This window comes from Accipiter gentilis, chromosome 30 (genome assembly GCF_929443795.1).
Source record: "Accipiter gentilis chromosome 30, bAccGen1.1, whole genome shotgun sequence".
Lineage (NCBI taxonomy): Eukaryota > Metazoa > Chordata > Aves > Accipitriformes > Accipitridae > Astur > Astur gentilis.
In genome coordinates, this window is record NC_064909.1 from 750,449 (window position 1) to 766,155 (window position 15,707).

General features: G+C 38.2%; 1 protein-coding gene across 2 annotated transcripts in view; it reads left to right on the forward strand.

Annotated features, from left to right (window-relative positions):
- ZFAND3 (zinc finger AN1-type containing 3) overlaps nt 1-12,944 on the forward strand; it is a 152,894-nt gene extending 139,950 nt beyond the window's left edge. For both annotated transcript variants that reach the window (XM_049833818.1, XM_049833819.1), the window contains one exon: nt 4,550-12,944. In XM_049833818.1, coding sequence (XP_049689775.1) covers nt 4,550-4,704 — 155 coding nt within the window. In that variant the 3' untranslated portion in view covers nt 4,705-12,944. The remainder of the gene's footprint in view (nt 1-4,549) is intronic.
- The last annotated feature ends 2,763 nt before the right edge of the window (nt 12,945-15,707 follow it).

Sequence of the window (15,707 nt, forward strand, 5' to 3'; positions counted from 1 at the left end):
GGTAATAGGCATCAAGATGTTTCAAACAGGGACACTTTTAAATGTTTTTAAGACACTTTGAAAATGTGTAAGCTGTATAAATATTTAATAAGCTTGTTTGGCACTTCCATTTCTTTCAAAACATGCTTACAAACAAATCTGTCTTCTTTTAGCAGCTTTCTGAATGTCTCATCGATGAGATCAGGACCAGAATCTCAGGGTGGAGGAAAAAGAAGCTTCCTTTCTATCGCAATGCTATTCACATAACAGGGATCATTATATTTATTGTATATTTTACATTACAGTGTGGTGTTCTCCAGCAGTACACTAGAAGAGTCTGGGACTCCATGGCTGGCCAAGGACATCTACTAGAGCAGTCAGAACAGCGTGCTGTACTTCTACATTGGTAGTTTGCAGTAATCCAATTATTGGGCATTTGTGCCGTGTTCCAGAAAGTCTGACCACTTTCTGTTAACAAAGAGAAAAGAAGAAATTTTAAAAAATCAGGGACCCTCCAAAATGACAATTTGGCTTTTGTGTTGTGGATTATTATGCCATTTAGTTTAATTGTTTCTGATGCTTCACATATAATTTTATTGGTATTTTAGCAGCTTACTGTTTTCAGAATTTGAAGACTCAAAGTTAAGAAATAAATGTAGGTTTTAGTTGAAATATTTGCTTATTGTCATTCCATACTCCCATCTAGCCAGTGCTCTTGAATGTAACAATGAGGAAAATGCTGTGTGTGGGTGATGATGAAAAATGACTGCAAAATGTAGGTCTGTGGTATTTTCTGGTCTTGAATATGGAAGATTTGCTTTCTGTCCTCTCCAATTGCCTTTTCCCAGCAGATTCCTCAGGAATGATGAAAGCAACTTCGCAGTTGCTTGTGTGCGATCTCAGACTTCCTTTGAATGATTTTCTTTTTTCTTTGGGTTTTTTTTTTATGTCCTGCACAGAAGACTCATCTGTATGGGTACAAGTAAGGCAGAGATGGTACACGGCTTTATGGCTTTAGCCATTTATGCGCTGGTGATGAAATGGAAGTGAATTTTTGATGATATATTGTGAAGTAGTTTCTGGGGTGCTTAGAGGAGCTCAAAGGTTTTGAGGCACTATACAATCTTTTTCCAAGATGTTTGCATTAGAGGCCTGAGGAGATTCATAGTTTACTTGTAACATCAGAAAACAATTGCAATGCTGTGAGATGTATTATTACATTTACTAGACTGAAATCTTCTACGCTTGGAGTGGAAGTCTGGTATATTTTTGGTTGATGACTAGGGTAAACTAACTTTAGTTGGCAGATGGATTCCCTTTTCTAATGCTCTTTCCCCTAGCAGAAAGTTATTTATTTTGTCTTTTAGTTATAGCGTGCTAAAAGAAGCATTTCTGCAGTAAAATCCTTTAGGGGAGACAACCTGTATTTGATATCTTCCCATAATGAACTTAACAGTAAATACACTGCAAGAGTTCATTTATCTAACTTGCTTTATAACCATAAAAGCAGAGTTCTCAGGAGAAAAGGTTTCACCTCTAAATATGGATTGGTTTTACAGAGCACGTATTGGCCTTCTGCCCCAGTGCACATAAGTTCATAATGGAACTGCTGTAAAAACTGATGGTCATAAGACGAGGCACTTGTGTACACACAGACCACAGAAAGTCCTCTCTGATTTCCAGACCAGTGAAGAGGCAAGGAGTGATTATAGCAGTAATAACTTAATTGAATATAGCTACTCTGAACTAACGAAAAAATGTTCAGAACTACTGTTACTCAACTAGCTACTATATAACAGTATTCAAGTCCTTTAAATTTTTAAATAAAACCTACAAAAATACAAGTAAATACAATCTTTAAAGTGACTTAGGCATTTGGAGCAATGGGACTAAAGATCAGAAGTCTCTTCTGGAAATGAGGGTTCCAGAAGAACACCATTGCTAATTCAACACGAATAAACCCCCTCCATAAGAACAGCTAATATATGCAAAAATATTTTAGTAACATTCAAAATGTGCTTGGGTATTATTTCTTTAGGTATTATCAGTTCCAATTAGCCATACATATTTAAATAGATACATGAATAACAGGTTTAGATCATTTAGTTGCTGAAATTAGAAATATTTTTCCCATAATCTGGGAAAATTAAAATCGCCTGCCATGCTTCGTGGACAGTTGTTGAAATTCTGTTCAAGAATGCATAAGGAAATATGTGACAAACAGAAGAAATAATGTTTCATGCATACAGTACAAATTTTCCTACATGAAAACAGGTGCTCTAAAAAGAACTAAAAGGTGTTCAAAAAACAAATAAAGATACGGCAAAGCACAGTTTAGATTGTATCGGGGGTGTGGCAAAGTACAAAGGAACATCATGAAGTGATACTGGTCTACAAAAAGCAGGAGGCTTTGTTAGAAAGTAAGGAGATGTGGCAATTGAAAGGTCATGTTCAAAAGTGATAAATCTTGTTGTATATGTAGTTTCTTATTAGATTTATAGAATTGTCAAAAGGGTCTTGGTGAAGCTGTGTAGAAGATTGTATACATGTTCAAGGTCTCTTTTAGATAACATTAAATAGCATTTCTTCATATGCTTGTTAACCATGTGGAGAGGATCTGTAAAGCCGTCAGGATTTAAAAATAGTTTTTACCTACAAGGAACTGAAATGACATCAGCCCAATCGGTATCTGCAGGGATTCTTGCATCTGCTTCTTACACATCCATTACAGATAAGATGATGAACTTGATTTTTGAGCTCATCTAGTCAGGTATTTATGTATTCTTGTGCCTGCAGTGGATGTTGGTTCCATAATTTGAAGTCTTATTTCAAGAAATAAGGGAAGCCTTCAGTCCCTGCTTTCTGTAGGAGAATTGAGTGAAATGCCTGTTCACTATTTGAACTATAGTCCCAAGGATGTTTTCATTTTAACAATCAGACCTTGAATTTTTGGTACCTCAAGAAAGATATTTGTCACATTTGAGTGTGGTATGACCCAGACTGAGATTGAAGTGGAGGCAATGATCACAAGGGGTGAGATACATATCAATTCAATCTGCATCTTTCCATCCATATTTCTGAATCACGTATACCAACTTGTCTTTTTTGCTTTGTTCCTAGGACTGGGTTTCAAAGCTGACCACAGATAATAAACGTGTCTTTTCATAGCTGGTGCTATTGAAACAAAGAACAAAGATAAATCTATTTTTCTTCACTTTTTTTGTTTTTTTTAAATAATTCCATGTGTGATACTTTTTCTCTTTCTGTTTTCTTAACAATCACGCTAACATAAAGATAGCCTGTTGTTCTCTCCTACAACTGATGTTTTATAATCCAGGAGCTTGAAATACTTTACACACATATTTTTATATATATATATATATATGTGTGTGTGTGTATGTGTGTATATATATGCACAAACACACACTCTCTCAATCATTCACTCATTTTTATCCTTTTCCATCTCTCGGATATCATTTGTGGTTTTAATATCTTTTGAGCATTCAAGGAGCAGCAGTAATGTAAAGCATTCAGTGAGAGGCAGAGTGATGCTCTTTGCACCATCAGACAGGAAAAATATTGTAGCAATGGCAGTATTGTACTTTGTTTCATGTATGGTGGACTACATGAACCCTGTAACTGTCTGACTCTTTCCCTACTGTATCTTCTTAATACTACTTATCACTATGTCACATTCATTTTAGAGGTAGGAAATTGGAGGCAATTTCTTTACTCTTATAAAGTATTAGGGACAAATAAGAAAAAAGCTGGTTTTCTTTGTAGACTAGAAAGAGGTGGCTACTGAGGATGCCCTCCTCACCTGTAGGAAGAAGTATTGACTTATTTCTACATGTGTTTCTGAACCACATGCTCCCTGGAAAACTGAGTAACATTGACTAGCTTTAAACAAAGAGACAATAAGCTATGTCTTTTCAGCTACAAAGCAAGATGTTGTGGCATGACATGTCCCTATGTCAAATACCTGTTCACCCCCCGTGGTTAGTGTCAGAACAGTTCATGAAGAGGAGCTTCTGAAAACTGGAACAGTAGTGGAGCAGTGAACTCTGCTGCAGTCGCTGCCAACTTGGGGTGCTGGCAATAAGGAGGAAGCAAGGTGCTTAGATTTAACAGTTCTGACTTGAATTAGCTTGGGAGCTAAACCTGAAGTACTGTAGGCATGAATTTCAGAAATTATAACCAACTGTACATAAAGCAGAAAAGATTTCAGTGAAGATGATCAGACTTTTCTTTTGAAACACTAGCTTTGTTACTATCTGGGCATACCTAGTTTAGACAATCCTAGTTTAGATGAGAGGATGGCAGAAAAACCAACCCAAAATTAATATGACTTGAGCTTTGATACTGTGTTGATAAATACTCAAGAAAATGCAGTAAATAATCAGAGCTTTATTTACCCTTAAGGGAAGATAAGTAAAAACTTAAAGCTGGCATTAATTTTTGAGAACTGAGTATTCCCCCAGTAGGTGATCCTTCACTTCTGATTCAGGTAAGATTCTGCCACTTTAACCAAGTTCCTAACTGTATTTTGTTTTCTCCCTTTCTATGGTAGGTTATGTGTTCTGTATGTTACATCGCCTGCCTGAACAACATGACTGCACATTTGACCACATGGGACGTGGGCGTGAGGAAGCCATTATGAAAATGGTGAAACTGGATCGGAAAGTAGGGAGATCTTGCCAACGCATTGGTGAAGGATGTTCCTGAGTGCAAAACTGCAACCAAATGCTGTTCTCTTAGTTCACTAATGTTAGCCTTATTTAGGACAAAGTCAGCCAGACACCTTGTACTAGGCAAGTTTCAGACTACGGCCAATCAGTTTCCTTTCTTTAGCCAACCGTCCTGGTACTGTAGTTTAGGGGTTGATGGTGGTTGAAGTTGATTTCTGGCTGGTTACTAAGGTGCCTGCTAGCCACAGTATAAAAATAAAACATGAAGAAATATTATTTTTGAGCATGGCTAGTGGATTTAAACAAAACAAGAAAAATCCAAAGGCTTCTGTTATTGCTGGAGTCACTCTAAAAGCCTTATGCTGGAAACATTCCAGCTGCAGAGTTAAAACAATTAGTTGTACAGAAGCTGGTGTAAAAGTTTGCTATGCACATGGCTTTCAGACAAACTGTTTAATGTGCAGCCTTTCACCTCTTCACTGCTAGTGAATCCTGAGGAGGTGAAATACTACTAAGAGCAGCAACTGCAGCTGCTTAAGCCCAGAAGACCTGACTGGTCACTCGTGCCTTCATCGCGTGTGGCTTTTGAATTAGGCAGTGTCACCAGCGTCAGGGATTCTGTTGTGGTAGGAACATCTTTCTGGTTCTTCCCAGGAAGCCAAAAAGAAAGGGGGACAGAGATTCTTATGAAAAATTTTTATATCTATCTTACTATAAAGAACCTATCAGGGTTTTGTTTTGTTTGGTTTTTTTCTTTCTTCTCAGTTAAATTATGATCTCACTTTAAAGACAACTCCATCCCAGAGCATCCACAGAGATTCGTGAGTTGTGTGAACAGATTCCACCTACCTTGAGCAGTGCAGCCATTCCCACCGGCCGAAACCTGATTGGCTCTTGTTTGCCTTTTGCTAAGTGCAGGTATCTGATAATTGATCAAATAAGGCTAATTCACAGCACAGTAGCCATGGCTGGATTCTACAGACTGACTTTCTGTTGCTAGACTTATATATTGGGGGGGGGAGGGGGGGGGGAGGACGTTTTGTAGCAAACGGAATTTGGTAACAGTATTGGGGAACCAACCGGTAAAACACCCTTTATCAGATTGAGCTTGTGTTCCTCACTTCCAGAGTGTCAATGAGATAATCAAATGGGCTATGTCAGCCCTCTTTCTATGCAGCTGAACACTCTCATGAAAATCTCTGCCCACATCTATTGCAAAGCAAGTATAGCAAGTGAATGTGAAAAGCATTACATGGAGTAGAATGTTTCAGATGTGTTTAGACCTATGGTTCTGTATTATGGTATGTCATGTTAAGCTGAGCTGAATTGCACCAGTCTTGTCAGTTTGGAAACAAAAAAGCAAACTTAATAATTGGCATGTCTCCTGCTGCACACAGGGTTTATGCAGGTAAAAAGGATTCGTACCGATGTGGCCCAGCTTAATCCTGAGTGAATTTAGCTTCTCAGTCTATTAGTAAGGTATTAACAATCAGGTAAATTTGTAAGAAAACCTGAGGGAGGGAAAGATTTTTGTCACGTCTTCAAATACTGGGCAGATATAAAACATCAGAGGGGTGAAGTAACGTGTCACTTGAAAAACCCCAGCGTTTTGGGAGTAAGTTTGTATGAGTCATCCTCCATTCTACTTGTTACAGGTAACTAACTCCTTATAGGCCAAATTGTATTGCTACTTTGGTAGCCAGTTAGGAGCATTTAACAAGGACACAACTAATTTAATAAAAAGAGAAGAATATATATGTCTCTTCACACACACACTCAGCATCTGACTGTATTAGCATTAATTAGCCATGAAGCAAATCAGAAGTGTCCCATCATTATAAAATGCAAGCTATACAAAAGGCAAGCTGGTTTTCTTTTATTATTGTTATTGTTCAAGAACTTAAAACCAGCAGCAAAATCTTCTGTAATGTGCTGCATTTTCAGGAACTGGTCCTGGTGAGAGGGACTATCCAAGGGTATTATTTACATTTGCCATGAGGAGTTTAAAAAAACATGGATTTTGGCGGCTGCTGGGATACACACTTTCTTTTCCTACAAAATCCTACCATAGCATTTGATGGGCATTCTGATTGATACACAAGACTTTTCTGCATTAATACTGAAGATGCTATTTTGTTCCTCAATATTCTCCTTAATCTCGTTACAAGTGCACAGATGGTTTCAAGGTGGCTCTTGAGAGAACACTACTTAAAGTTCATGTGAATTATGGACAATGTTCACTTTAAACAAGAAGTTGGGAAGGGGGTTGTTCCTTTACAGTACCTGTTCTGTGAAGTTTGTTAAACGTAAAGCAAGCTTAAGTTCTTGTATCTTAAAAGAAGATCTTATTTAACCCTTTTGTGTTCTAGATTTACTTACACATGTAGCCTAGAGATCAGTTTTAGTTTAACATTGTGAAAATATTAAAAGAATCTTGTAACTTTATTCTTTTTCCTCCTGCTAAAAAAAATTAAACCAATCAGATTAAAGTTCGAATTCATTTCTGCCTATTCCAACAGGTCTTGCTATTTTGCACCATTTCTGTTGTAAGTTTATGTAAGAAATATCAATGGGGAATATAACAATGTTAGGCCAGTAACTTCAAGCTGAATTTACAATTGGTGGAAGGTGGACAATATTTTCTGCCAGTTTGGAAGGGGAGGATAATATTTCTGCTGGGTTCAAGTTTAGTAATTTATTTTGTAAGCAAATCTGGCTAAATCTACTGTAGCCTGAGTATTGGTCAATTTAATTTTGAGGATAGATACAGTAATCAAATGAACAAGCTGTTCATACTCTTAAGTCAAATGCATACTGTGCACTATATCATTGGCATCAAAGTTTTAAAAGTCTTAAATGTTCTTTCATGCATTTTGAGAACTTCTGCATCTAGAGTAGCTATATTCCACATCATAGTGGGCTGTATTCATAATGAATAAGTAGAGGAATAACTATTGTTTCTTAATCATTTAGACACTAGAAATACAAGGCTAATTAAAAAACAATGGAATGCATTGGAGGGAGAGAGAATATCAAGGCGATTATTTAAAAATAGTTTTGAAAATTGTTTGGAATTCAAAGTGTGCCTGATTTCATGGGAAACCTACACCCATTTGGTCCTCAATTTAATATGGTACTTTCAATTATAAAACTGTGTGCAATTTGTGAACAAGATGGCTATGTTATATAGTAAAGGTAAGTTATGTAAAGCAGCTCTGCCTTTTTATCAAGTTTCAAACCTATAGCTGGGTGCAAGCCAAGGCTTTGAGGAAAACTAAGAATTGCATATGAATGTTGCTATGCCAGAGCCTGTCCTTAATTGCACTGGTTTCTGTTTTGAAGCAGTTTAGTGTCTTGAATGAGAGGCAATGTTAACTGTAAAATGAAGTACCTGGGAACGTGAACTACTCTTCAGTAGTGCACAGACAACACCCTGGGAAGAGACCTGGTGCAATTTTAGCAGTTGAAAAGTAATATTAACCACTTTCATTTACTCCATGGAAGGTAATATATACATTCAAAACTTGAATTTTGCATTACTTTCTTCTTTTGGACAAGTTGTAATCCCCTGGCCCCTTGAACACAATGTTCTGCTTATATTTAACTTTATACTCATTGTGGTGTTCAGTTCATTCTACAATCATAGTAGTTCCTTCTGTGACTAGGCTCCAACTTAGGTATAAGTTTCTGAGGGATGAAAGCGCCTTTTTTTTTTTTTTTTTTTAAAATCTTACCATGACTATTTCAATACAAAGACTTGCTAGGGAAGAAAACTGATAATAACGGTGTCATAAAAATATAATTTTTATTATAGATTCCAAAAAATGCATCAGTGGAATAATAGACAGCACCTGTGTTCACAGTTGATGTGTACACAGTTAAGTGCCCAGACAAATGAATTAACATTCTCTTCATTGTAGCGTAGTTACTGAAATTGTCAGTCATCAGTCAGTGGAACAGCAAAGGGATGGTCTAATCAAATTAATCCCTTAATGTCACAGTGAGATTGTAGCCAATTCATGCTGGAAATAATTTTGTATGCTTCTGGAACTTTTATACCTAGAAAACAAATAGAAACATTTAAGACAACACTACTTACAATAACTGTATTTATTGGCACCAGCTGTTTATTTCATCACTCAAATACCTGATTAGAATTCTGCACACAGAACAAAAATAACAGAAGCAGTAGTAAGCTGTGGTTCAATGCAGAAGCTGATGTGGCAGGAGCTGCTGTATAAGGATAGAGTTCTTGTGTAACCAGTTCATAATCTTATGCTTAGCTGAGACTGTGTCTGTACATACTTTGCTGTACAAAGGACCACACTGGAAAAACAGTGCATAAGATTAGACTGTTCAAAAGTATTCACAATGCATACTTTACATGGTGAACTTGTGCAATAGGGGGCTTTATATCTCACTGTTAGCAGCTTTTCCAGGAGGACAAACCTTAATGGTGCTGGGAAGAGCCACTCTTAAATAACAGTTCTCAAAGACATCAGTGAGAAGGACATTTTTCCTTCTCTTCCTAGTCTTCATTCATTTTTCCTTTTCATTGAGGTGGTCAGTGTGTACAGCTGGGCATTTGAAAGTAGTTCTTCTTGAATGTTGCTGCTCTTGGCTTTTCCGTATTCTCCACAGAAAAAAAAGCATCAACTTTGTTCTTGCAAGCCCCTGCACATTAGTTCAAACAGGTTAAAATATGGACATTGGTCTACAGAAGTGATAACCTCCTTGTGTATTTTATTACAGTGATAGGCTATTTCTTCAATTAACTGAAACTTAATGCAGACATGATTTACTTGTTCTGGATGTTAGGCTATGGGTTTCTTGAACTTCAGTTCTGTGATATTGTTCACATACACCTTCCCATGAACTCTGCATGTCTCATCTTCCAATCTGAAGTTGAGTCAGGAGGAAAGAAGGCATGAAAGCAGGAGGCAGGATGCAAATTGACAAGCACTTACTGATCCCATCCACCTTCCTCTTCAAGTAAAGAGGCAAATTATTACTTGCCAAACAGCACCAACTTCCTTAACTTGGTAATACAGAAAACTGTTTTGCTTTATCTTTGTGAATATACTTGTGTAGAGTTTGTCTGAGTCAATTCTGCAACATATGTTAAATGCAAAGAAATGAAACAGGACTGTCAATTAGAAAAAATTTTGATTGATTATATAGTAAATAACTACATATTTTGCTACAGGACCCTCCTATTTTGCAATTTGCTGCTATTTTCTTTGGAAGAAAAACAAGCAGAACTTTATAAGACTAACTGTAAACCAATTCAAATTCAATACATGCATCTGAAGCATTAGGAAAAGATTACTGAAATTATATATAGCTTTTAAAGATGATGACTGCATCCTCTAACAAAAGGGGTTTGTTCTTCAGATAGTAGCAATTATTGATAGCAATCATTTAACCATAAGCAGAATCTTCCTTTCTGCTAGGTTTGTGCAAAGCTAATAATATGCAGTAGGATGCTGTGAGTTAATAACTTGTAGCACAGTGCAGTGACTGTGTAAGTAATGAGAATAAAATTATAGACACTTACTTCTGTCTGTTGCCTCTCCCTTCACACAAAAGGACAGAATATGGTACCCACTATTTCCTCATTGCGTAGTCCCTTTTCTTTTTTTCTGAGTTGCAAAAGACGTTTTCCTTCCCTCTACCACGCATGCTCAGGGAGGATGGAAAACCATGCTCTAACCAGAGTTCTAAACACTTCAGGGCTTGGGTTTTTTTAAAATAAATAAATAAAATAACTGAAATTGCTGAAAGCAAAGTGTTGAAGTCAGTCATCTGCTGTATCAGAGATGCAACAGCAGGAGCTCTCTTTAGGCACACTTGAAAATGTTGGTGATTTTTTTCTGCTCTTAAATTGTTCAGGGTCTCCTTGAAGCATAGTAGCAATCCTTAATGCCATGCCTTTTTTTTGTATCTTTTGAAAGGAAGGCCTGCAAGATCAGCACTTCTGCATTAGGAAAACTAAATGAAAGGTTCATGGTTAACTCCTGAAATGCTTAGTCTCACCTCTCTACTTTTCAAAGGAGCAAATAAATGCAAGACTCTTAGAGGAGGGAAAAGTGAATCTGAGCCCTCTACTAGATAAGCTAAATTCAGAGTTCATTCTAGCAAGAGTTTGTCTCTGTTTTGTTTTGTTGGGGTTTTTTTCCTCCTTTTTTCTTCTCCAGTGTTTAAAGTATACTACATTTGCTTTAGATTCCTGAAAGCTTTAGCTAGACCAGTTTCTGGAGATATCTTTTAACATACTACATTTAGCAGCAGCATAAGGAAGATGATGAGCTCCAAGGTAACCACTTTAAGGTAACCACTGTTGGCTAGCACAACTGTTCTTGTCTATGCTAGAGTTTTAAAGTGATGTCTAGCTAAAAATGTTTTAACTGATTCACCTGTATCAACTTTGCATGAATACTGCTGCTTTGGATAGTCTGTCACATGCCCAGCAGCCAGAGGTGTTACATTTACTCTGTCTGCATGCAGACTCTCCCTGTCATTACCCCCATGTTTGTATAGATTAAAATCCTAATCAGGTCAGCAGCAGTTAGTTACAAATTCTGTAGCTCTCTTCAAGTCACACTGCACACACCCATTGTTTTCTCTTTCTGTTTTTGACTATTTTATCTCGGGTCTTGTCAAAAATAATAGCTCCAAACAGATCTTTCCATACATGGACACATACACACACACATATATCTCCTGGGACATCAAATAGCTGAAGCAGAATTGCACTGCTGGGCTAAAACCAGCTTTCACTTTCTGCACACCCACATACGTACAGTCAGTCCTTGTCTGGCTTGGCTTCATGGCAAGCATATTGTAGCATGTCCCAATAACTCAATTTGCCTGTTTAATAGTAGCTATAGTTTAATCATTATCATCAACTATAGACTTAGTCCTGGAAGCACCATTATGCTCATTTGCAATTCCATTAAAAATACTCCCCCCCCAACAGCTGAGAAGTTTAAGTGAATGCTAACAGTCAGGTTACTAGTACTTTTCAATAGTGCATCTCATGCTCTTCCTAGGGGCATGGAACTCTGTGAAGGGGTAGGTGAAGGGTGCATGTGTGTAGGTGTAGGATCAGCTAGGTGCTGCTGACCATATTCCATCTGCTACCTTAATAGCAATACTTTTGGGAGTATTAGTGGGAGCAGGGAAATATGTGCTGTTTGAAACTTCTTGTCAGATACCTCTGTCAGCCTCTGTTATAGCACCCATGCAGGCCTTCATTTCTCTACTCCCTAGCTTCTCTGCTGTAATTTCTGTAGGCTTTCTCCATTATCCTTTTTGCAAATTCTCGCTCATCGACTACAACCCCCCAGTTGTCGAGTTCAAAGACAGAGGCTATGTGAAAGCAACATAACAATAGAGATGATCACGTCTAAAGGTATTGAGGCTTGTATTGCCAGTAGCTGTTTCCGTCTGTAATGAAAATGTTAAGTGTGAAATGACTGCTGCTGTTTAGTATGTGAAATTCCTAGAACTGTCTTAATACACTGTAGCAAATAACATTAAGGGCAAGTCGTACTTCCAGTTTAAACCCCTTCTTCATTGCTCTTAACTTTCCTCTGCAGACTGTCTCAATACAAGGAACCTTAAGGCTAGTTTGATACTACAGCCACTAGAGATACACAAGTAGTATTTAATAGTACTTCTACAGGTACCAAACACCCATCCAGACCAGGAATAAAAAATGTTGTCTTTGTTTTGCCTTTAATTATTTGTTTCTGTTGTTAACCCAATGTTGTTATTCTGTGGATAAAATAGAAAGCTATCACTCATTTGCCAAGTAATGCTAAATGTTTATCAATCACACTGATTGATTTAAAATTAGCAGCATGTGGTTGATACTATGGGCTTGTTTGGTTTCTTATCAAACTTCATGAAGACAATTCTCAACTGTCACAACTACTGAAACAGGCAGATTTCATTGACATAGAAGCCATGGGTGAACTAGACCCAAGTCAAACTTCTTACATAATAAGTCAGAACCAGTTCCTTGCCTTTGCTGTTCTCAGTCTGGATAATCAAGGTAAAGCCAGTTATGCTGCCTCAGCTGCATGCATGTGCAAGTTGTTCACTGGCTCAGCAGCTGCAGTGATGCTCTGCACCATTATTCCCAAGCCCTGAAAGATCTCAGGATTCACAGAACCTGTCATCCACAAGTCCCTGAAGGCAATCAAGTTGTATATTGTACCTGCTCTTTCTAACCACGTTTGTTGTGTGAAACAATAAAATTGTTTATAAAGAGATATACTGTATTGAACAAGACTGCTGATCTGTGACTGAATTGTGCTTTCTGGGGTGGCTTTCTTTTATCAGCCTTTGGCTGATAGCAGAAAGGTAGGGAAGGAAATTCAACAACCTATGGAACTTAAATTGCTTCACAGGAACTGAAACAAGTGTTAAGCCCTATGCAGTTTGCCTACATCCAGCAAGGCAGAAAGAATAATGCAGGCTTTAACCATGTGTTTCACGCTGGCCCTGATTCAGTCACTTAACATCAACACAGATCAGTTTCCTTAGCCAACATTCAGCACCTTTCTAGAGTAAAGGCAAGGAGGATCAATTATTTTGAGAGCAGTCTGAAGATAAAACATCAGAGCTAAATATCTACCGTAAGGTTTACACAGTTTTGTGTAAAATGTACCAAAATAGAATTCTAATACCAAAATGCGTTTCAAATGCAACACTACATTTCTGATTTTTCAGAAAGCACCATGGTAGATAGGATTGGGGCATTAACAGCAGAAAGAACAAAAGGCAATAGGCTTCCCATACCATATAATTCTTCATCGTAAGACAGTCTGACCCTTGCTGTTCTTACTGTTTATGGATTTCTTGGTGTAATTTTCTGTTTGAGAGAGCTTAACTGTGAACTACAGTTTGTGGATACTGTGTAATTCTATTACTAGATAGCTGCTACTCTAAAGATATGGGAAGAATGAAAGCATTAAGTCTTAGAATGGCTAATTTTTATCCTTTATTTTAGAGCATGTGGCTAAGGGGTTGATCCCCTAAATATAGAAAAAGAGAGAAAACTAAAGTAATAAATTCTTCCAAGGAACCTGTGTAAACTTCCTGCACAGAATTCATCAGCATGTTAATTCAGAGCTGCCAGGTAAATAGTCTTGCATTAAAAAACCCCAAGGATAAAGTGACTTGCTCACTTCAGCCAGAAGCACATTCTTCATGCCATGCTTCTAGTGCATACAAATTATTCAGTCTGCTATCCATGACTACTGGGGCCTTATCTGTGCCAGCATAACCAAGACAAATAAAAGTACAAGTGTTGCACGCCAATTATTAATAACAGTCAGTGAAGGTGGCTGAACTTCAAAGGTTTGCAACAGATTAAGGGTTTACATTATGCTGTTCTAACCAGTCTTTTGTATTACCTCTCTGCTGGTATGTAGGCCTTATGGAAAAAGCATAACAACTTCTATATTGGTGAGGCACCAAGCAGACTAAAACTTAGTCAAACACCACCATCCCACCCCATCCTCCCCCCCCCCCCCCCCCAAAAAAAAACCCCAAACAAACAAAAAAACCCAAAACCAAATAAAAAAAATCTTTCCTTCTCAAGGATACAGAACCTGATCACATTTGGTCACATTTCTCAACTTGCAACAGGCATAGGGTGCTCACAGGATAGTCTCACACACAGAGGCATTATTTGATCAGAGACAACAGACTGTGCAACCTTCATCTGCAGGCAGTTCAGCAATTTGTTGATGTAATTTGGCAAGAATAGAGAAGTAATACTGGGCTCTAAAGTATCCACTTATCCTGAATTTATTTGAATGTCCATACTGACTATGCCAAACCAGTAAAAGAAAATGTCATCCCCAGTGTGACTGGCATACAAGTTTCTCATCGCTCCAAAGTCATAGGCAGTATCAAGAAGTTCAGAGTCACCAGGCCAGGCTGAGACCTGTGCACCAACCTCTCTGCAGAGAAAAGAATACAAACCCCTGCTACTGTGGAGAGAAGTCACTGTGAGATTTCCTGGACCATCTTTGGTAGACAGGCAGTAGAAAAGGGTAGTGATGTGTAAGAGAATGGCAATACAGTCTTTGTGCAGTGCTGGAGCTAGTGAGGCATCTCCTGTATTAGCTTCATGATCTGCCCCTCCATCACTAGGCCGTCATCTGCCTGTACTCCACAGACCCTCTCCTCCAGCAGCAGGAAAGGACTTAAGACCTCCTCTGCAATAACATCCACCCACTTTCTCTCATCAAGCAAATGGCAGATCAACACTGTGGCAAATGCTAGATCAAAAGCTCTAGAAAAGAAAGGAAAAGAATAGAACTCCCCATGCCCCCTTGGACTGCTGAAGTCTTTCCTCTCCCCATCCCCCAAGTCTTGTTCCAGGTCCTGAACAGTTGACAAGCAAAGACCAGTGAAGGGATACACATGCTCCACACAAGCCTCCTTCATATATCCCACCAACTCTAGTCCAAAGTTGCAGTGTTGGCTTGGTATTTGATGGTACTGAGAGGCTTGGTGGGGGTGGAGGGGGATGCAAGACTTTGGTGGAATGTCCTCCTGACATGCAACTAGAGAAATTGCTGGGTTTTAGGATTAGCACTAACCAGCCAGGCTGAAAGCAGAATCTTGCAGTTCATTTAGGGAACTGACAGTGCCCATTTTATCATCTTGGACACAGAGCTTCCTGCAGAAGTTAGTTTTAGTTACTGACCCAACCTGCGGGTGCAACAGGAACAGAAACACTAGGTATCCATCTGCCACAGTTTCATTCTCTGTTTGGTCAAGATGAGCCCTGCATCAGTGAGTGCACAATGCCAAGATACAACATATGTGACTGTGCTGAACTAATGCTACTAATGCTTTGGCTCAGTATTTGATTTTCACAAGAAATTAAAAGCAAATAGACATGGAAGATTACTGAAAGGACAGGTCACTACACTAGACTGACTTCTTCTTACAAGCCATTTAAGTTTCCTAATGTTAGCTGGAGTACTATTCTTCTCTTTCTCACACTAAGAGGGT